Genomic DNA, 24,774 nt, shown 5'->3' on the forward strand with positions numbered 1-24,774 from the left:
TTCTATTAGAAATTTACTCAAGTAAGAGTAAAAGTACACACTTTTAATTTTACTTAAAAAGTACATATTTTCCAAAATGTTACTCAAGTAAATGTAACGAAGTAAATGTAGCGCGTTACTACCCACCTCTGACTGTAGGTATATTTTAGGAGCTGTTTGATTTGGGGTAAGTTTTACTTTTTGATAATATTTGTTTTTCTGAGGGTCTAGACTACATGCAGCTACTACCACTTGACGCAAAAAACAGCAATGGATGGCGTTATGGATATATCGTCATTTTTATCGTTATCGCAAGAAATACCAGGAATTATCGTGATAGAGTTTTAGGGCCATATCGCCCATCCCTACTCTGCATTAGAGCTAGTGTTACACGGCCGTAGGAAAATTAAGACCTGTTTAAAATGATTTAAGACATAGAACACAATACTTCAGTGAATTTAAGACTTTTTAAGGCTTAAAATTTTGATTTTGTAAATTAAGACTTTTTTAGACTTTTTAAGACCCTGATATAGCCGCTCTTTAATGTAGATGTACTGTATTGTGATTTTGTCCGATGATGTTGCCTTTATAAATCAGAATTTTAGCAGCAGTTAAAGTGATTGCTGGTGGCATCCCGTTGTAAATACAGCCATGTTCAGACTAGACTTCGTTTTTGAAGCTGCTAGCGTCTGTTTTACATTATAATCCTATAGAGTAAACAGTGTTTTCAAAAAACGTCCTGAGCGCTTTTTTAAACACCAGCACCGGCGTCTTTGTCTGCAACTCAGAGCGTCGTTTGATGTTGAAAAAATTTAAACTTTTCTAAAAAAAAAAAACGACCATGTCAAGCTCCTTTTTTACAGCTAACCAATGACAGAGACCTGTCGTTTCCATAACAACATGCGAGGAATGTGATTGGTCGAGAAGGCTCAAGCTCGAAAAAATTAAATGGTGGCCGAAACGCCTGTTGGAGGATAGTTTTGTATAAATGTAAGTTTAATTTTCACTTTCAACAACTTCTGATTGCATTTCTATCGAGAAATTGGTACTGTAGTTTTAAAATATGTGATTAGTTATTGCAAAGACGTTCTCTGTTTATAATTCAAATGGACTTCCGTTATGCTGCCAATGTTTCTCTGGGCTGCCTTCGTGCGCGAAGTCATGGCGTTTGGGTCCTATTTGAAACCAAATGCTGCAAGTGTTTTTTTTTTTTACAAAAAAGGCGCTTTTGTCAACTTTTTCTTGTCAAAAAAAAGTGCTAACACTAACACGACGTGAGGATGTCACAAAGATGCTAATTAGCCTGTGACATCAAAAAAGTGCTAACACTAACACGACATGATGATGTCACAAATATGCTAATTAGTTTGTGATGTCAAAAAGTGCTAACACTAACAAGACGTGATGATGTCAAAAATATGCTAATATGCTACAAGTCTGTCAAAATCCTATGGGAAACACTGTAGCGCGTCCGGAAGAGAAAGAAATGAGCAGGAGCTCTGGATTTACCTGTTTCCTGTGTGCTTCCTGTTTCTGCGGTCTCCATTCCATCTGTGCTGTCTTCATCCTCCACCAGAGCTTTCCCTCGCCCACGGTTCCTGAGAAAGAGATGAGAGCTTTACTACCATTCTTACTTCAGAAAACACTGGTTTGTCATGAATTAGGTAAATATAGTCACAGCCATCACTGATTTTTCCAACAGAGTACCCTCAGCACTGCAAGGGTGGGGAGTCTGCATGAAAATTTGTGGGTGAGTGCGGGCACATGCGTTTACGTCCACTGAGGGGGAAGTAAAGTGCATGGGACCTTTCATTAAAGCCACCAACTCAACAGAGGAACATCATGAAGATGCTGTTTCCTCATTTACTCAGAGGCACTGAGGGCGGAGCCTGTCTCATTGTGTAGACACAAACCTTCTCTGGTGTGGCAGGTTCATCTCTAATAATTGGTTTTGGCTTGTTGTGTTCTGTGATTCACCCATTCTTAGGGGTGAATTTGCGAAGATCATAAAAACATTTGAAAAACTTTTTCCTTAAGATGAATATTAAAAATGATCCCATTTACTTTCCTAATACATGTTGACATCAGCAAGCTCTCTTGTTTTTAACCCCTCCCATCCAACCACCTGACACACAGACAGTGATGATGATTCCTGATAGATGATATCACTCTACATTTTCCATTGTTAAACATCACATTGTAAACCTATAATGGGTTGTGAATGCATGACATTAAAAGGTATACAGGTGTTGGAGCCCTGTAGAAAGCATGCGTGTCCCAACACATACAGCCCTGGAGTCTAGTTAACGATCATCCAAAATATACAATTGAGAGACCACTCCAGATTTTTTGAGGTGCACTGAATTTACTATTTTTAGGTATATTAGAGGGACAAAAGTATTGTGACTCCCCTTTCTAATGAACATGTTTAGACATGGTCCGCTTACATGGAATTCGCCATGTTGTTTCTGCAGTAGCCCTAAACGGAGAAACTGCTCTACAGAACGTGTTGGTAAATACATTATCTCCTACTGCAAAGAAGTGAAAAAAATTACTCTTAGTTCTGTGTCAGCCACTGTAGTGCTTTTAAAAACAGGGGGGAGTGAGCAATTGGTTGCAATTTGTAACCTCACCCCTAGATGCCGCAAATTTTCATACATGGACCTTTAAATAATTTTTTCATCATTTTTGTTGCAACATTTTTGGAAGGGTCTGTTCCTGTTCTGAAATGACAAGTCATTGATGGGTTTGGGTGATGAATGCTTGGCCAAAGCCTCAAAAGTCATTCCAAAGGTGTTCAGTTGGGTTCAGGTCTGAGCATTAGGCAGACCAGTCAAGTTCTTCCACACTAGGCTGAATTAATCATTCCTTTTGGAACCATGCATTGTGCACAGGGGCACTTTCATGTCGGAAAAGAAAAGGGCCCTGCCCAAACTGTTGATTTAAAACTAGAAATCTGTTTATTAGAAGGGGGGTTAAGGCTTGTCCACATGGGACGATAATCGCGCGCGTTTATCGTCGACCTTTAACGACTCGTGAATAAACAAAGGGCGCCAACGTGAGTGTGCACACCGGCAAGATGGCAGGCGTAAAAGCATAAATTTTTTAAAAACGCCTCGGGCTCGATTTTTTTGTTTGGTGCGTTGCGTTTAAAACTGTCCGACCAATGAGATTGTCGCTTTTGTTCATGTGCCTGGAGCTGCTGAAGTTACAGTAAAACATGACTTGGTGGCGCTCAAGCACAAAACGGTCTTGCCGAGCACACATTGACGATGAGGAAGCAAGATGAATTCTTCTTCTGTGTAAAAAGTGAGTGTCAAAAGCATAAAGATGCGCAATGCCATGTTGTGTACTGGGGTATTTCTGTTTTTCATTAAGCGCCATCTATGTCAGGGAGTGAATTTGCACGTTCACTTGGCTCATCGCCAGTGAAAATCGTTTGGGTATGAATGCCGAAAAACGGCTTCAAAAACGCTGGCGATAAGCGCGTGCGATTATCATCCCGGTGTACACAATCTTTTATACTGTATACTCTATACTATTTACACAGCATTTAAAGATACCCCATGATTCTACCATGGTCCATAATCCACATTTCCTGACAGATCATGGTGCTGATGTCATTGGCTATATTTTCAGGTAAAATTATTAGAAAAACTTCTTGATTAATGAAAACAGTATTACTAGAGTTCTGTGCTTTGTCATCTACATAAACTGCCATATATTGTGTTAAAAGGCTGTTGCGCTGGTGTGACCACGAGGCTTCTTAACTAGTTGCTTAGCAGAAAGACTATCTCTGTCAACCAGCTTAATCAGGTATGCTTTGTTGCTGAACAGCATGGCAATAACCACCAGCAAGGTCTGCACTAATCAGTATAAACAAACCATAATTCATTAGAGATGGGAACCGTAATACATTTTCCGGTTCAGGTTCTGGTTCCAACTCTGCCTAATGATCTGGCTCCCGTTATGATTCCATTAACTATTTTAACCATTTTCATTCCCTGACAAAATAAAGTGTGAATATAATGTTCTGATCTTGAGTACTACTTGTTTATCCATCACATGTAACTGGTGCACTGATCGTGTTTGTCAGAGCATAAATAACATTCTGCTATTCAGTGAAATAAACGTCCAGGAGGAATAAGTTGGCAGTACCTTGACAACTAAAACACTTGGCTGAATGTCTGATGCATAAGGCACACTTTTCTGGAAACACTTCAGCACGTTCGAAGTTGTCATCTGATTGATTAAACTTTACAGGATTTCCGGGAGACATGCGTGTCGTATTCTTTAATGGTCCAACTGGAAACAATGTGAAGCCGTCTTTTGTTCCAATTTGTAAGTTGCTTTGGATAAAAGCGACTGCTAAATATAACTAAATGTAAATCTAAGAAGCTGTTGTGTTTGCATCGGTTGCAATAAGAATTCATCACGATCAACTAGGAATGTAAAAACAATATTATCAATAGTGTTATCGCAATAGCAATAGCAAAACTGTCTCAATATTATCGTAGTCACATGCCTGCAGCGTTTCCCATACAATGCATTTTTGGCCGCCCAAGTATATTTGCGTCACATTTTTTTTATCCATCCGTGCTAATGACAGTATCTGTGATCGAATAACTAGTGGATAAACAGCACTTATGAGTGACTTCCTGTTTGATGCTCCGCACTTCCGTTTTGTATTTGTTACTATGTTAGAGGACATTTCTGTTAATGGTTAAAAATAAAGTTTCTCGAAGAATTTTTGCAGGAAAAGGCTGTAACAACAGCCACAGAAAGCTCAGAAAACCTTACGAACGAGTGTTACCACGTGACACAACAAGAGTGTAAAGTAAATAACATTTAAAGACATCTCGGTCTTAGGTCTGACTACTGCATTCTGCACCTCTCAAAAACATCATAACATATTGTTTACTTCGTTATTTACTTTATTGTTATTGCATAGTACATCACTATTAACACATGAAGCATATATCCAGGGCTAAGTGACATTATAATAATTTATTATAATATCAAATGACGTTTAAGTTACAGTTGCGCTGTATTCAAACATATGTATGTATTCACATTGGATGACGCAGGAAATACACACTATTTAAAAGTGTTTTGTATGTATTTAAGTGTATGTTTGGCCAAGTCAGCATTGTAGCTCTACAAATAAAGGCACATTTAACAACACAGCAGCTGTATCGCTACATGACATACCAGAACCAGTCACACTGAAGCATCCAGGGGTGTATTCCAGAAAGCAGGGTTAACTTACCGTCAGCTAAACCCTGAACTCTCGGTTGATTAACCCAAACCTTGCTTACTCGGGGTATGCCGGTTCCAAAACCGAGAAGACTTAGTTAAATCAACCTCCTGAAAGATACCCAGAGTTAACGCGCGCTCACAGAAACAGCATAAAAACATTGTCAATGGATCACAGATTTCACGAGTCACCATGGAAACGGCCGGGAAGCCTAAAGTTTTTGACTGTAAAACAACGTTATAAATCTGAGGTTTTTTTTAGGTTATGTGTTTATAAAACTATAAACGCTATAAATTAATTATTTAATTAGGCCCAGTCATATATACATAATAATCATGTAGCCTTTATATATCCCTTTCAAATACACATACATTTTGTTTTTTTTGTTTGTTTCTTTTGACTTTGATTGCTAAAAGGCCATGGCTTTCCAAATGTTAAAAGATGTGGAAACGGCCTATCCTGAAACGCTAATTGTAATTTGGAGAAAGGCCTTTCAATACTAAACTGTAGGAGGAGGCTGAAGATCAGAAAGACATTTTTAAGGAATACAGTCGGTATGAAAAACCTTAAGTCTAAGTTTTTTATGTATTTTTTTATGTAAATGGTTTTAAAATTATAATAAGAATTTAAATATGTGAACAATATGCCATGGTGATCCCATTGGGAGGGTCACCTAATAAAGCCTTGGAAACCTGCCAGCCTGGGTATCGAACTTGCAACCTTTGAGTTTTAAATCTGGCTCTCTAACCATTAGGCCACAACTATCTTTGACCCAATGCATCAAATATTGCATAATAACTAGACAAGAGTAATGATATGCATTCCTCGGGAGTTAAAATACTTCACTATTAACATCCATTAACTGTTGGAAATTGTTAGATGTGTATATTTATCCAGTGATATTTGGAGATGTTTTAATAAACTTAATTCAAAGTGTATACAATATTTAATATAAATACATAAAGTTTAACAATAACAGCTTACATTATTTTATTTAAAGATGATTTCATTTTAAAATGTTAAATAATACAATTATTTGAGAGATTATAGAGAGGCTGAGAACAGGAACGTCAGAGACCGTATGCTTCAGAAGAAAGCTGAGAGCATCTTGTGGTGCCATATGTGCCAGGAGGGCCAACTTTATACTATTGTTTGTTTACTTTGCGTTTTGTGGAACAAATATTCGTGTCAGCCATGCCGACCCTGCCTCCTTTCTTCCCTCATACAACGAACTTACTACAGTGGTGCCGAAACCCGGGAGGAAAGGAGTGAGCTGCCGCCGCCATGCAGTCCCCGCCAGCCTCGCCATTTGCGGACGTAATCCAGTCGCTCGCCCGTCTTCATCGCGAGCAACACCAGGTGCTGCTGGGCCTTTGGGAGGATCAGGAGCGGCGTTTCCAGGCCATCGTCCAGGCCCAGCAGGAAGACCGCGAGTCGTTCCGGAGCTGGCTGAATCGAGAGCAAGTCGTGATGGGGACAGCCGCACCCCCAGCCGCGGGCCTCCCACTCCATAAGATGGGGGCTCAGGACAACCCGGAGGCATTTTTGGAGCTTTTCGAGAGGTCTGCAGAGCTTTCGGGCTGTCAGCCGGATGTGTGGGCAGCGAGGCTCATTCCCCTCCTAATTGGGGAGGCCCAGCTGGCCGCACAGTAGCTGCCAGTCCAAAATTTGCTGATTTATGCGGACCTCAAGAAAGCCATCCTCCAGCGGGTCGGCCTGGGCCTGAGGCAGCGAGGTTCCCTTTCCGAGGACCGGGGCGACACAACGGGCCTGCGGGCCCTCCCGTCTCTCAAGCGTCTCCTCACCAATCCTTTGGCTTACTTCCCGCCACTGGGGCGGCGGGGATGTCTGGGCCGACCTGTTGGCGGTGCGGGGACTTGGGTCATTTGGTCAACCGCTGCCCCATAATAGAGGTCGGAAAGGGTGATCCGAGTCCCCGATGCCCCACGGGTTGCCCCCGATCCAGCCGGCCTGTATCAAATACCCGTGAGTATAAAAGGGGATACATATCAGGCTTTGGTGGATTCAGGATGTAACCAAACCTCAATTCATCAACACCCGATTCAATCCGTGGCAGGGGATACGAGCCGCATGGTTAAGGTACGGTGTGTACACGGGGACGTGGTGAATTACCCGTTGGTGTCGCTGGCAATACAATTTCGGGGGCAAAAGCATAGAGTAGAGGTGGCGGTTAATCTGCACCTCCGACATCCGCTAATTTTGGGGACGAATTGGCCAATGTTTTCCGTTCTATTGGGGCATTTATGTGCGGATGTCTCTTGGAGAAATTGAGGGCAGCGAAAGGGGGCGGTCGCGCAAGTGGGAGAAGTTGAGCCGGGACCACTGGGAGCTGACTCAGAGGAACGGAGCGCAGTAGAGAGGCAAACTCTCTCTTGGTGCGACGATTTTCCCCTGGAACAGTCACACGATGAATCGCTCAAACATGTGTTCGATCAGGTCCGTGTCATCGACGGACAGCTTCTCCACCCGGTGCAACCGCTCTCCTATCCCTATTTTGCCAGTACAAAAGATCGGTTGTATCGAGTGACCCAAGACACTCAAACAAAAATAGATACAACCCAGTTAGTCATCCCAAAGAGCCGTCGGGAAATGCTTTTCCAGACGGCTCACTGTAATCCTATGGCCGGGCACTTAGGTCAAACCGCAACACTAAACCATCTAACGGCCCGATTTTTTTGGCCGGGCATTCACGAGAACGTGCGCAGGTGGTGCGCGTCTTGTCCTGAATGTCAGTTGGTAAACCCACAGGCCACCCCAAAAGCACCATTGTGCCCTCTTCCACTTGTACGGGTCCCCTTCGAGAGAATTGGTATGGACCTGATCGGGCCCTTAGAACGATCAGCACGCGGGCATCGCTTCGCATTGGTCATTGTAGATTATGCGACGTGATACCCCGAGGCAGTGGCCCTCCGCAGCATTTCCGCGAAAAGCGTAGCGGACGCACTGTTTCGAGTAATCTCCCGCGTGGGAATCCCGAAGGAGGTTCTCACGGATCAAGGCACGGCGTTCATGTCACGGACTCTCATTTCCCGCCAGTCCTGTGTAAACTACGGCATGCAAAGTTTTTTTATACAGTGTTTTCATGAGATAACAGAGCTCCCTGTCTGCAGCACCGGGAGTTATGCCCGGTCCGCTGCTCATGTGAGCCGGACCGCGATCGGAAAACATACAAGGGATGATCAAAAGTCCGGACACTATGCACATGATAAACAAGGTAAAATTTGCTTCACTGCTTATTAGTTGTTATCCGTAATGTTTGCTAGTTTCCTTGTGTAGTGATAATGGCAGAGCTCTCATTCTTTAAGTGTGCCCGCACCATTCTCCTTACTTTCGTTTTATTCAAACGGTTTTGTACAGTATTTTTATAGACTTCAACACTGGGAAATGTTTTTTTTTTAATAATTGTTATTAGAGTAAGTCTTTTACCACTGTAAAGTGACTTTTACTTGTGATACTGCTTTTATTTTCATCACTTAACTTTAAACCCGTTTTTCTCCAAATTCCGTTCCTGAAAATCATAGCGCTTCAGCCGACCTCAGCCATAACTTTTGTTACATACACAAGGTATGAGCAAAATAAAAACGGATTTGGAAAGGGCTTGAATATGGTATCAAAAACTGTAATATATAAATTTGCACCATGTGTTGGGTTTTCCCAGATCGAATCACATATGAACATAAACATAAAACATTAAATATATAGAATATAAACAACAACGGCTTTATTGTTGTATTAAAATACAACAAGTTCAGAGATGCAAGTACAGCGTGATGATGTCACGAACATACTAATTACCACCTAACACCACCTTGCACCATAGTGACGGGTAATAATAGATTATGACGGATTTTTTACAAGCCTGTCAGTCAAAATGATGGACAATAAAAAAGTCTAGCGCAACCTCTGGTGTGTACGTGTGAAAATGCGTGTGCTGCAGTCAGACAGAGAGGTGAGGAGCCTATAGGCCCATCAGTTAAACAGAGTGGATGTAGCCGCGGATGATGAGAGAAGATGAAAAGAACGATTGACAACTTTTTCGTGAATAATGTTAAGTTAAGGCCTGATCCATCCGAAAATCATAAGCAATGCTCTGACACGGAGCCATCAACCTCCCAGGTTATGTCCATTTATCTTGAGATGTTTTAAGTTTAAATTTCAGTTCAGTGAAGCACTTTAAGCACCAACACTTTTTCAGTAAGTTACCTTTCTTGTAGAATTGTGCTTCAAATAAGGAACTTTATGTTGACCAGATTGTTAGTTAACTATTTACAAGTCAATTTTGCCTATATGGACAGCGATTTAAAAAAAAAATGAAATGGTAAAACTGCGGTGTTAAATGCAATGCGGTCGAAAATGTGGGTGCACCTAACTTTTGTGCTGGTGCACCTAAGAAAAAAAGTTAGGCGCACCAGTGCAAAAAGTTAGTCTAGAGCCCTGAGTAATAACGGTCCATGGGGAAACGCAGTGCTCCGTGTGTACTGTAGTTAAATAGATTAAACAAAGTTTCGAGGCAGAATTTTTGCATTCGAATTACTCGAGTTACTCAAGGAATCGTTTCAGCCCAGAATGTAAGTTTAATTTTCACTTTCAACAACTTCTGATTGCATTTCTATCGAGAAATTAGTATTGTAGTTTTTAAATATGTGATTAGTTATTGCAAAGACGCTCTCTGTTTATAATTCAAATAGACTTCCGTTACCCTGCCTATGTTTCTCTGGGTTGCCTTCGTGCGCAAAGTCATGGTGTTTGGCTGCTATTTGTAAACAAATGCTGCGAGTGGTTTATTACTAAAAAAGTACTTTTGTCAACTTTTTCTTGTCAAAAAAAGTGCTAACACTAACAGGACGTGATGACGTCACAAATATGCTAATTAGTTTGTGACGTCCCTAGCGCCACAAGTCTGTCAAAATCCTATGGGAAACACTTGACTGTATGAAATGATAGGTCTTCCGGGCCTAACATAGAGAATGTTAGAAAAAATATTAGATGTTACCTTTGGCAAGGTCAAACTGGTGCAATTATTTTCTTTTATAAATGGGATTTTTAGGTCATTTGACCCATCTCATATACTATAACTCATACCTCGAAGCAACACTTATGATTAGAGGATAAAGAAAAGTGGATGCTTATGGCACGTTTCCAAGTCATCATTTGTCATTTTAAATAGAGCAATAAGTACCGTACAGTGGACTTTATACCAATGTATTATCGTACAGTGAGACTTTGATATTCAGGGCTCTAGACTAACATTTGAGAGTTATTTGGTCGGTGGCACCAGCCCTTAATTTGGTAGCACCAGAGTCATGGGGTGAGGTAAGAAAAAAGAATCACTAAAACTTAATTCAAATGTGTTTAATACATTAATAAATCAGTTAGAAATTAATACAGTTCATTAGGGGTGTAACGATACTTCGTATTACGATATTTCGCGATGCAAAAATGTTACGATGCGCATCGTAGAGAGATGGGGATATTTTACGATACGTTTAATTCTATTCGTTCAGCGGTCAAGACCATTCATTTTGAGTCAAAATGAGACTGAATGAACTGCTACATGTCGTTCATGGTCTAATATTCTCTGTGTTACAACAATGCATATCCATTAGTTACTGAACTTTTATTAAAAATAAAGGTAATGACCTGGTTTAATTTAATTCCAAGGTAAAGTAAATTATGTCAAAACAGTTAAATTGTCACATTTACGTCTGTTTCCCTATTTAGTTTTCTCCGGTTTTGCCATTGAACTTAATTTTGCCACGATCCCTTACCTGTACCTCGTTTGTTTAGCTTGCACCTGTTAGTTGTTATCGTCATCACTTTTTAGCCACTGCCTTTTTCATTTGTTCTTTGTCTTGTCTACTGTGTTGTAACTGCCTTCTTGGAGTTCTGTGTATTTGTATCGAGTGCTTTCATTAAATATATTATCACTGTGGATTACCTTCGTTTCCTTCATCTACCGGAACTGTAACATAAATCTTTGTATGGAACATTTAATGACACCATTTAAATTAGTTAAACCAGATAGATTTTCGTAGACTAATATAATGTAGATTTTGTCGACTAAAAATAGACTAAAACTATGATAAATTGGGATGACTAAAACTAAATTGCATTTTAGTCAAAAGACTATGACTAAAACTAAATCAAAATTTGCTGTCAAAATTGACACTGATCTTAATTCTAATTTCAGTTAAGCCTTAAAATGTGAAAATTCTTTATTAAGTTGTATGTGCAACAAAATAAGTTACTGAATTTGTTAATATTTTGAAAATAAATGTTATTTGAATTTCAGTTTCATTTTTGAATTTTGTTCAGGTGTGTATCGTATCGTGAACTAGGGCTGTCACGATTATTAAATAATCGTCTCATCGCGATTGTTTGACCTCATCGCGATGGTTTCAGATCATCGCAATTATTGCACATCTCTATAGAAGACACTAGGGGGAGCTGTAGTGCATCTGCATATTGCATATTTTAGTGTATATATTGTTACTAAAGCATGGTAATACTTGTAAAATGTACCACCACAACACAATCACTTAAAAAAAAAACTAAAACATATACAAATGCAGTACAATTTAATATTTAAGCAAATCTCTGTGTGAAAACCAGTCTACCAAAATTTCATTAACACACAAGTAAAATTTTATTGTAGTCTTGCAAGTGAGAAAAAAAACAGACTAGAAGCTTTTCTATGACTGATAGTATTTTAATGGTGGCTTCACTCCTGATCAATTTACTTAATTTACAAGTATTTGGCGGTTGTATCATTGACAGGTAAAAACCTAAACCTTAAATATATGATGACCCAATTTTTTCATTTCAATCGCTGAATCAAAAATCTATGAGAATTAAATGCCAAAGCTCAAAAACAGACAATTAATCGTCAAAGCCCTAAAACAGACAATTAATCGTCATAATCGCAACGATTTATCAGACAATTAATCGTCAATCAAATTTCATAATCGTGACAGCCCTATCGTGAACCCAGCATCGAGATATGTACCGAATCGTGAGCTGAGTGTATCGTTACACCCCTACAGTTCATTGTTTATGATGTAATTATTTTTATTGTATATGTAAACTCTCTTTCAACACTACACCATATTTAAAGCACGTTTCTTAAAGTTACTTTCTTCCTTTATTTGTTGTGAACAACTCCTATAAGAGAACACAATTCCTTTAATATCAGTGAGTGTTTTTGGGCCCAGCCTTTGTTGTTTGATGAACATTATAAACAGATATCTTTATTATGCTGCTGCCCCTTTAAGAGCTAGCGCACTATACTGTAACACACATGCGTTTTGTTTCCCAACTGTTTGTTCATGAAACGGACTACCTTTACAAGGATTCTTGTTAATATGGGAATTTTGAAGTAATTTTGTAAATAATGTAAAAAGTAAAAAGGTGTGAAAGAGAACTCAATCTTAGTATTTTGTGCTTTGACTCCCTGGGCAGGGCTCCAGACAAAAAAAAGCAATTAAGGAGCCACTGGCTCCTATAGAGGAAAACCCAGGTGCCAAATTGTTTTTTTTTTAAGAGCCACATAACATGAACCTTTTTAACATGACAATTTTAAATGACATACTTTTACCTGATGTTTGTACATATTCCCTCTCATAGGGAATTCTTAAAAGTATTTGAATATCACGGCATAAACTAATAATCATTGTTGTTGATGTTAACTTTTGACATGTTTTGACATCGTGAATATTCACCAGTCTGTTACTGCGGGGACATTTCTACGCCTCTACACATGACGTGACACAAAACTAAACGTGATTGGTTGCTTTACCTGTCAGTCACAAGGCCTCTTGGGCGGCCTTGGCCAATGAAAGCGGACAAAGTTCCCAGATATGCGAGACTAGTAACAATGCAACCAGGAGGGGTGGGTGTGGTGGATCAGCGATAGTGAAGGGCGGACCCCCTCTGATTGGCCGTGGTCCAGATATTCCTGTACGTGTGTGCACGTTTGAAAATGCTGTGCTGCAGTCAGACAGAGAGAGGTGAGGAGCCTAGGCCCGTCAGATAAACAGAGTGGATGTAGCCGCAGATGATGAGAGAAGATTAAAAGAACGATTGACAACTTTTTCTCGAATAATGTTAAGTTAAGGCCTGATCCGTCCGAAAATCATAACCAATGCTCTGACACGCTAGACTGCGACTAAATGGTCTCATTTTGCGACTATTTTTCCTGCCTGTTTTTCTTAATGGTCGCACCGGTGCGACTGTCAAACTGATCAATATATAATTTTTGCGTATTATAAATTTAATGCGCAGAAATGTTATATTGCGCAAGCGGCGCATTCAGTCACTCATTTTCGTCTCCCCTCCTTCAACCATTCACTTATCTATCAGTGCCCCGCCCCCAAAGACGTAATTCGCGGGTTAGAAGAGGTGAAGGACCGAAAGAGCAGACGAGTGAAGCGCTCAATCTTGCAACTTAAATAAATACGCAGAATACAAGAATTTCCCCTGCTAAGGTACAAAACAGCAAAGATAACGAAATGTGTTGCAAGTATTGTATGCATGTGAAGCTAATGCAGGAAACGTGTTTAAACTTTAAGCACTGAACTATTGTATAAAGATCTCTAACAATACTGCAAAGCATACAAAACGTTATACATCACGCTAAATACTATTTATTTGTAAGTCGCTATTGATAGAAGCCAAACGTGTATCAATGCAGCTTTCATGAAGAATAATCACTAAAAGCCTTCAGGTCTGGTGGGTTGTTTGAGATATGCGCGTGCCCAGAGAGTCAGAGCACAAAATACTAAACGGAGTTCTCTTTCACGCCTTCTTACTCTGAAACGGACATATTAACACAAAATAACCTAAAAATTCCCATATTAACAAGAAACCTTGTAAAGGTATTCAGTTTGTTTCGTGACCAAACAGTCAGGAAACAAAACACGTGTTCCAGTATATTGCGCAAGCTCTTAAAGGGGCAGCAGCATAATAAAGATATCTGTTTATAATGTTCATCAAACAACAACGGACGTGCCCAAAAACACTCACTGATATTAAAGGAATTGTGTTCTCTTATTGGAGTCGTTCACAACAAATAAAGGAAGAAAGTAGCTTTAAGAAAGATGTGCTTTAAATATGGTAAAGTGTTGAAAGAGAGTTTACATATACAATAAAAATAATTCAATCATAAACAATGATTTGTATTAATTTCTAATTAATTTATTAATGTATTAAACACATTTTAATGAGGTTTTAGTGATTCTTTTTTCTTACCTCACCCCACGACTCTGGTGCTATCAAATTAAGGGCTGGTGCCACCAACTGAATAACTTGGTAGCACCAGTGCCACCTCTCTCAAGTGTTAGTCTAGAGCCCTGCTTTCTTGTAGAATTGTGCTTTAAATAAAGAACTTTATGTTGACCAGATTGTTAGTTAATCATTTACAAGTCAATATTGCCTATATGGACAGCGTTTTAAAAAAAAGTGAACTTGTAAAACTGCAGTGTTAAATGCGATGCGGTCAAAAATGTGGGTGCACCTAACTTTTGTGCTGGTGCACCTAAGAAAAAAAGTTACGTGCATCTAAGAAAAAAAGTTAGGTGCACCAGTGCAACCTAGGGATGTGCACGAATATTCAAATATTCGATCCGCAATAACTATTCGAATATTAAAAATGCTATTCGAATATTCCTATTTTTCATAAGAATAAAACTGCGTCACCACAAGGTTAAGTTACTGTTACAGAAGACCTTACAGTCAGGTCTTATTTAACGCTTCTTCACTTCTTCTGTGATGATTTTTTAATGTACAGAAAATATAAAAAATCATTTATATGTGCTCCTAAATCTTTGTTCACTCAGATTGCAAGCTAGTTTAAATATTTTAAGTTTACACACTGGATGCCTGGATCGCGTTTTATGCTCGGCTCACATCACCATATTAAAATGTTTCAAAACTGGTGAGCCACAGAATTCGTTAACATTACTTACATTAGGTATAAAAATATCAACGTAATGTTAAATGATTAACAACAATAATTCATTTATTACCATTACTTGTTTGCAGCGGTTCACTGTAAACCCGAATGTTCAAAGAAATTAAACAGTTTAAGTAGTGTAAACTTAATTTTATATAAAAAAATTCCTAACTTAAATGTTTTGAGTTCCTGTAACTAATTCTTACTTTTGAGTTAGTTTAACTTAATTTCAACAAGTTAATTCAAGATGATTTGTTGAGAATGAAATTCAGTTCCCAGCATGCTTTGCGTGAGACTGCATTAGGAAAGTAAATTTTGAAATGAAGTGTTATTTTATGAGTTTTTAGAAAGGAAAAAGCCTTGTTAATGATGAATGTTCAATTATCTTGGATATTTAGAAGAGTTTGTTGTATTTTTGACTTTTGGGGTTACCATCGTTCAGAAGAGTGGTGCTTATGCTTAGGTTGTGGGAGGTGCAATAGCAATCGTGTGTGTGTGTTGCGTCACTCTCTGTGAAGGCTGTTTGTTAATTGTTGATGCAGCTGAACTGTTTAGGTTGTCTTAAGACCTTTAATTTATTTAGCTGTAAATAAAAAAAGTTACTTTGCTAAATGTTCAAAATTAAAAGGAGTCAACAACAGTACAACAAACTCAAAACTGACTAGTTTTGCTTACTTAAAATTGTTCAAAATTAAAAGGAGTCAACAACAGTACAACAAACTCAAAACTTACTAGTTTTGCTTACTTAAAATTGGGAACATCATAACTCCAAAAATTTGATGTAACTGATTACCTCAAATTTTTTGAGTTTTCCCAACTTATTCGGGTTTACGGTGTTGTTCTTAGTAAATTCATATTCGTTCGTTAAAAATATATTATGTAATGCTAATTTCAACAACTTCAAACATGAAAATGTACATTTCACTGCAACAAATGTTAATGAATTTGGCCTTAACATAAGACTGGCACATTTTTCCATACCTAAAAGCAAGAATTTTCCTTCTAGAAGTTCAAATAGCGTCGTCGCCTTCAAGTTACAGCCTGTAGGCCTAAATAAATTTGCACGGATGCTTTTTTTGTTTGTTTTAAAACGCGCTGTAATTCCTTATCTTAGTTGAAATAAATAGGCCTACCTTATTTATTGATGCAAATCCAATGCAAACTAAACAAGACAGACACTGACCGTGAACGACAAAGAAAACAATATTTATATGCGGTGCTGATCAGCAGAATATCTTCCTCAAATGACGGTCACGTAATCAGGGAATCAAGCACTGTGGCTCCGTCTTTGTTGCGGGGTATTTTTTAGGATCTTAACAGTCGGCATGAGGTATGGTCCATGTATCATCTGATCATTTGATTATTCCATTCAATATAACAAACGGAAAAAGAAAAAAATAGTCGATATTTCGTTTTTCCGTATACACAAAAATAAAATAAAAAACGATGTTTTTCTTCTTATTTCATCTTGAAACGGGAAATCCAATAAATAAATAAACCAAAACGAAATAACGAACTTAATTACTGTTTTTCTCATTTTTTGGTGATGTTGCACGGATTTCTGCGCGCGGCAGCGTGCCTAGAGCTCTTCACGAATCTCGCGATCGATCAGTTATCATTTACAATGGCTTCACTCGAGCTGTACATGTTTCATATTCATCAAATGTTTTTAAATAATGTGACATATCACAAGATATCGGAAAAGAGGCTCTCTGGGGAACACTGCAACATTATTATGGTCCCTCCGTGAGGTACAGGCTCTGGCATGTTACCTAAAAACAGTAGCCTAAACTGATGTAATGTAATAGTGCAAATGACTACATAAAAACCTCACAGTTTCAACACAAACTGGACATCTTTTATGAATTACTCTATAGCAGGACAGTAGTTTTAGCTGCGGGAACCTAATGAACTCGGTTGAATGAGGTTGTTGGGGGGGGTTTGGGGGAGGGGATGTTCGCATCACATAACTTATAAATTACAAAAGTACTTTATGGATTTACACCTTTGCTGCTGCAAGCCAGCTGTGGCTACTTAATTGTTTACTTAAATGTCACATATTAAAAGCAATAATGCTAACAAACTTTGACTGTAAGCTCTGGAAAGTATTGTATGTGAACGTTAGGCATTGTTCAATATATATATTTGAAATATTTTTCACCGTCATGTCCTCCTCTCTCAGTGTGACTCTTTTAGTGGGAGTGAAAAGTACAAACAAAGCATATGCAAATGCATTCATTTCCATTTCGAGCTTCGCAAGTTCGCATGCACTTGATCCCGGTAAGCGGCTGTACATTGCGCATGCGCAAAGCATGCTCGCGCAGAAGACCCTGGGAAATCACCCAAAAATGAAAAAACTATAATTAGGGTCGTTATTTCGTTTTGGTTTATTTATTTATTGGATTTCCCTTTTAAAGCTGAAATAAGAAGAAAAACATCGTTTTTTAATTTTTTGTGCATACAGAAAAACGGAAAAACGAAATATCGACTGTTTTTTTTCTTTTTCCGTTTGTTACATTGAATGGAATAATCAAATGATCAGATGATACACGGACCAGGTATCAAGCCTGTTTACTTCATTTATTATCAACATTATAAACAATAAAGCCAGATATTCTTGTCAGATCTGGGTTTTGTTACCGGGAGTTAGAGAAGAGCAGCGCGTTTCTATGCTGTCACCTTGTTAACCGTCGGCTTGTTGAACAGACTTTCACCAGAGTAAAATAGACCTATATGCTTGTTTTTCTTATCAAGAACATGTAAAACAAAATAAACAAGATAACCATATATCACAGACTGTCGATATACGTTGCGTTTTGTTCGTTTTGTTTTGTCTGTTTTCTTTTTGTATTATACCGTTCCGCGCAGGTTTAAATGCAGTTTTTATGTATTTTTCTATTTTTCAACATAAAAAATGATATACAGGATATAATATTAATGAATATTATGAATATTTAATGATAATTATAAGCTTGATGTGAAATTGTGACTAAATAAAAACGTAACAAATTACGTCATTATTAACTTAATTTAAATAAACCAATATTCGGATATTCGTTTTTTATGAGCTCAAATATTCGAATATGAAATTATTGAAAAATGCCCATCCCTAGTGCAACCAGTGCAAAAAGTTAGCCTACAGCCCTGCACATGCAAAATTCTATTTCTCAATATTTCTCAAGATTCGCAGAACCATTGTGGATCATGCCTGTCGGTTCAAAACTAGAACTAATACAAATCAATTTACATTTATGCATTTGTTCCACACATTTTACCCAAAGCTAGTTCATTTATTGCATACATCTGATGTGCATTCTCTGGGAAACAAACTAATGAACTAGCAGCATGCTATACCATCGAGCTCCAGAGAAGCTGTAACAAAGCTGTAGTCCCCAAAATAACACTGTTATATCTGTCTTCTGTTTTGAGTCTTTTGAAAAGCTAATTGTTGTCTGCTTTATGATAATTCATTGACTCATGCTATGCGGCTGCTTGTAAAATCCATCTTTGTTTTTGGACAGATGGAAATGCAACCCCCCTTACCTATACTGATGCCAATAAACAGTTTCTCTTTTTCTCTCTCATCCAATTTATAGAACTGATGTTAAAGGGAGTACCAACACTGCCAGACGTATGAGTTTGCCTTCAGATAGACTGCAGTCTGAAGCTGTTGCCATGGAGCTGCACAACGCTCCTTTTTTGGAGCACGTGTGTTCACCACTTGCTGTGCGTGTGTTCACTACTCTTTGGATGGGTTAAATGCAGAGGTCACATTTCGGATATGGGTCACCATATCTGACTAACAGGTCACTTTCACTCATTCACTCAAATATACAAGAGAAAATAAGACAGGTCTCTTAAAATGAACAACTAATTTGTTTCCTTTTTAGAAAAATTAACATATTTATTGCTGAAATTGCATACATTAATCAGGGCTCGACATTAACGCTTGTCCGCTTGTCCGGGACAAGTAAATGTTTTGTATGGGCAAGTGAGAGAGAATTTTACTTGCCCGACCGGACAAGTAACTTGAAGAAAAGAACAGTGCGACATATATGTAGAATAACAAGAATATATGCATTAGACAGAGCTGCGTGTTTGTCGTGGTTGTGCTTGTTTGTGTGTGACAATAATCAATGGCGCACCTCACTGAGTCCATGCAGACGCGGAATCCTTTTATTTAACGTTAAATGTCATCTGGCTGTTCTGGGTGTCTGAGTGAATTATGTGCACAGTTTAACATACAACAGGAGTGATGGTCGAGGATTTATCTGTGCTGCACTGTATGAGGATATGAACACATGAACTTCATCTCCATTCAGAGTTGCTCTGAGAGTTTTTTTTACGAGCGTTTTACTGTTTGAGTGAAGCTATCTCCAAACAAGCGTCTTCCCAAAGACCCTTCAAAATAAAAGTCCCGTTAAATTGAACACTCAGACAAAAAATACTGTAGAGTACTATTGAAAATTGAAGTACCCTTGTAGTAAATTGATACTATAGTAAGGTTCAAAAACAATATAGTATATTATATTTTACTGCAGTTTACTATAGTAAATACTATAGTAACCTACAGTAATTTATGTGGACATATATACCACTATTGTATAGTAAAAAAGGAAAAACACAGAACTTAGAAATATTAAAACAAATTTAGGTAATCTAAAAATGATATGGCCCTAATTTATCCATCTGTATGTAACATTAATGTCTTTTGTCAGTTATCTGCTAATTCATGTTGAACTACACTTGCACATTTCTGCCTGTGCTACCAAACTTTAAACCTCTCTAGCACCAGTGCTATGTGCAAAAAAGTTCATTTACAGCCTTAACACTAATAATAATTACTGCTTGCCATTGTTTTATAGCAGTCACGGAGAGTAGGCCTATAACCAAATTCAGGCGGCCAAAGCGGACACTAGTTAAAATGCTAAGAAGCAAACGTGACCAATCTAAATCCGAAAGATTATATTGATTATATTATATTATAATTCAAATGAAATATCATTTTTTTATCTTTGGACAAGTAATTTTTGTACTCGGACAAGTGAATGTCAAATTTACTTGTCCGAAGGACAACCACATGACAATGCTTAATGTCAAGCCCTGCATTAATATCTGTGAAAACTAAACCAATTTAGTACATTCCATTGCCATATTACATTCAAAATGCAATATAATACAAATATATAAATAAGAAACATGAATAAAAATAGAAAGAATAATTTCAAAGGTTGAGAGATTTCAAAGAATAATAACTTCAGCTTATGCATGATGCATTTAGTTTATCTAAATTAGTTTTAGTTTTTTTTTGCTATTAAATAGTAATATATTTGTCCACATAAAAATACCGAATTAACCGGACTTTTATTTTGGCAGGTCGTTGGAAGACGCTTATTTTTTAGTGTGTTAGCTTCACTCAGTAAAATGTTCTGAAATAAAATCTCAGAGCAACTCTGGAGATTAAGTTCATGTGTTCATGTCCTCATAAAGCGCAGACGCAGACAAATTCATGAGCATCACGCGTGTAGCATGTTAAACTGTGCAGTTCATTCACTCAGACACGCAGAACAGACTGATGACATGTGTAAATAACAGGATTCGGCGTCCACTAGTCCACATCTAGTTTTATGGACTCAATGCAGCCGGAAAACAAGTTTCACTCGCAAAATAGACTTAAACTAAGTAAAATAGCAGTTCACCATTTCAATAAGCTATCACTTATTTATCAGCATGAGAGAAATACGTGTGAATACCTGAAAATGCATGTGTCTCACAGTGAATGCGTGAGACTTGAGAGCCCTGTAACATGAACGGAGTTTAGCGGGCTGTGTGTTAGTAATAACGGTCCGTGGGGAAACGCAGTGCTCCGTGTGCACTGTAGTTAAATGAATTAAATGAGGCTTCGAGGCAACAAAAATTGCCTCGATGATTTTTTGTATTCGAATAACTCGAGTTACTCGAGGAATCGTTTCAGCCCTAGTAACACTACATGCAAGCCTACATTTAACCATACAGAATCTTTATATAGACAGGGGTTCCACATCATTACCATTAGCTCTCTGTAGCATTATGCCACCCTAATTTAGTCTCCAGTTTTGTTTTCATGAACTGCAGAAAAATATCAAATGTGAACCTATATGCATGTCTATATGCAAACCAAACGGACATACAGCCACATTCAGTTACTCTGTGTATACAGTAACAGTAAAGTTTCATGGAACTGCTTGACAAGCACACATCCACAATATCCGTGATATCTGACACTGAGCAATGTTTTCAAACCAACATACATACTACATAAGAATTACATTATAACTTGGGTTACTGTTATATTACATGACTAATTGTTGACATCAATTACAAAAGGTCACCAGTTCACAACCACTGCATAAGTTATCACTAACAAGCAACACATCCATCCATAACCACATATGCACTCGCGCTCCTGCACATCCACCCCACAAAAGCGCAGTAAAGATCCATGGCTGTCAGAATCCCGTGGGGGGCTCTCCTTGTCTGATCTATGTATCACTTCCTCGGGGTGATAATTGTCATGCATTCAAATTAAAGTCTCGGTTTAAATTCAAAGGAGGTACAGCGAGCAGAGTTGAGAGGGAAGCCAGCCCCTCTCTAGGGCCGCTGTAAGGAGGGAGCGTGAGGGACGGAAGGGTAATTACCAGTGCCACTGGAGAGAGAAATCACAGTCTGTCCCATGCCAAAAATGACTCCTCCCTGCAAATGACTTCCTATGGCAGACAGTTAACAAGGCTGAACGTTGACAAACTGAGCGGATATCACCCCAGAGGTTAAAAACGCACATGGATAAAAAACACAGGCCACAATCAAGGCCAGAAAAACATTTGATATTTCATTTAGCTGAAAGAACATTTCTATGTGAAATAATGTTGAATTAATAAATACTTATATATATTTAAAGAATAGAATATTGTCATTGTGCAAGCACAACAAAATTTCACATGCGTCCTCCATCGGTGCATTATCAAAATGATAGTAACATAGGGGTGGGTGATCTGACGATCTTAAATCGCGATCGATCTTGAAGGCGTCCTCAATCCACTTTTCAACGGAATCACAAGGATCATGGTCTTGTCTGTCGTCTTAAACAAGAGGTGTGTTCAACATCATTCAGCGCTGCACAGACCCATTGGCATAGACATTGAAGCACTGCAAGTGCAGAGAGCTCTGTGTTCTTTCGAATCACTCTCGCTGTGCTGCGATCTGCGAAGCACCACGTGAAGTTGATTGTCCAAAACATATCCCGTCACATGTCTGCCTCGGTTGTTTCTATGTGTGACGTATTTGAAAACAAATCAGTAAGTTAACGGCATGGCAGACGAGGAGTTGGTGCCAAAAAAGGACTCTGGCACCAGAGTGTTTTTCAGCAGGGCTGTGCAGTGCGACATATTAATTGGTCTGTGTGAAGAAAAATTACCAGTGTAGCATGCGTGCGATACAGTTTTGCAAGTGCATTAGACACAGCGGCTTGTTTGTGTGAAGTGTGTTTGTCCTTCCTTGTGCTTGTTTGTGTGTGACGTTAATCGATGGCGCACCGCTAATTTATTTACTTTTAGTCTATTTTGCATTTGAAACTCGTTTCCCGGCTGTTCCCGTGTTCATATAGCCTATATCTAGAGCACCATGATTTCTGTGCTGCGGATGAGGAATCCTCCTATTTAAATCTGTCATCTGCCGGTTCTGTGTGTATGAGTGAATGTGTTGCACAGTTTAACGAGCTACACGCGTGACGCTCATGGATTTGTATGTGTCTCACTGTATGAGGACATAAACACATGAACCTCATGTCCAGAGTTGCCCTGAGAGTTTATTTCGGGTGCATTTAACTGTTTTCACTGTTTGAGAAAAACTATCGTCACTGACTACACACACTGAAACTCAAGCGTCTATTGTAGGAGCGTCTTCACGATGACCTGTCAAAATGTTAGCCTTAATGCTCGAATGAAAAAATACTCCAGTGTTCTATAGTATTTGATGTAGCAAATTGTGGTATTCTTGTTGAAAATTGATACCCTGTAGTATACTTTCATATTTACTGTAGTAAGGTTCAAAAACACTATATTATCTAGGAATTTTACTGCAGTTTACTATAAGCCTAGTAAATACTATAGTATACTACAGTATTTTTATGTGAACAAATATATTACTACTGTATAGCAAAAAATGGACAACACAGAACAATAAAAAATGGGTAAATTAAAAATGATATGGCCCTAATTGATCCATTTGTATATAACATTAATGTCCTTTGACGTTAACCAGTCTATTTATGTGATGACCTGCATTTGTGTTTTTTAAAGATGATAACAGACGTTTTATACTTGTGCTACCTATACAACTGTTTGGCCTGTGCTACAAAACTTTAAACCTTTGTAGCACCAGTACTATGTACAAAAACGTTTTTTGGGAAGATCGCCCAGCCCTATAGTAACACATTTAATTTCAGAATTTAATAATAATTATTATTATAGTATTTTATCTTGCTTTTCCGTGGCTCAGTGGTTTGAGCATGGCGCTACCAATGCCAAGGTCATGGGTTCGATCCCAGGGGATTGCACATAGTCAGAAACAAATGTATAGTTCAATGCAATGTAAGTCGCTTTGGATAAAAGCGTCTGCCAAATGCATAAATGTAAATGTATCTAAGTAATAGGGGTGTAACGATACACTCAACTCACAATTTAATACGATGCACGATACTGGGTTTACAATTATGATTGCATGATGATATTTGGAAAAATGTAACAATGTAAGACTCGAATGACTGATTTTCCCCCAAAATATTAACAGTTTTGGTTACACTTTATTTTACAGTGCCCATGTTACAGTGTAATTATACATTTAAGTACTGAGTAATAAAAATGAACTACATGTACTTACTATAGGGTTAGGGTTTGGTTCAGGGTTAGTTACATGTAATTATGCATAATTTACAGTAAATACTATAGTAAATACATGTAACAAGGGCACTGTAAAATAAAGTGTTACCACAGGTTTTAGTTAGGGCTGTCACGATTATGAAATTTGATTGACGGTTAATTGTCTAATAAATCATTGCGATTATGGCGATTAATTGTCTGTTTTAGGGCTTTGGCGATTATGACGATTAATTGTCTGTTTTTGAGCTTTGACATTTAATTCTCATTCATTTTTGATTCAGCGATTGAAATGACCATATTGTTCTGAATACAAGACTATGTTTTTTTCTCGGAAATACATCAGAAAAAATTGGGTCATCATATATTTAAGGTTTAGGCTTTTACCTGTCAATAATACAACCACCAAATACTTGTAAATGAAGTAAATTGATCAGGTGTGAATTGAAGCCACCATTAAAATACTATCAGTCATAGAAAAGCTTCTAGTCTGTTTTTTTCTCACTTGCAAGACTACAGTAAAATTTTACTTGTGTGTTAATGAAATTTTGGTAGACTGGTTTTCACACTGAGATTTGCTTAAATAATATTAAATTGTACTGCAGGTAATTTGTATATGTTTTAGTTATTTTTAAAGTGATTGTGTTGTGGTGGTA

General features: G+C 38.1%; 1 protein-coding gene across 8 annotated transcripts in view; it reads right to left on the reverse strand.

Moving 5' to 3' along the window:
• kmt2cb (lysine (K)-specific methyltransferase 2Cb) overlaps window positions 1-24,774 on the reverse strand; it is a 118,765-nt gene that overhangs the window by 86,744 nt on the left and 7,247 nt on the right. For all 8 annotated transcript variants that reach the window (XM_057333107.1, XM_057333109.1, XM_057333102.1 and 5 more), the window contains exon 3: window positions 1,489-1,577. In XM_057333107.1, the coding sequence (XP_057189090.1) occupies window positions 1,489-1,577 (89 nt within the window). The remainder of the gene's footprint in view (window positions 1-1,488; window positions 1,578-24,774) is intronic.

This window comes from Triplophysa rosa, linkage group LG5 (genome assembly GCF_024868665.1).
Source record: "Triplophysa rosa linkage group LG5, Trosa_1v2, whole genome shotgun sequence".
Classification (NCBI taxonomy): Eukaryota; Metazoa; Chordata; class Actinopteri; order Cypriniformes; family Nemacheilidae; genus Triplophysa; species Triplophysa rosa.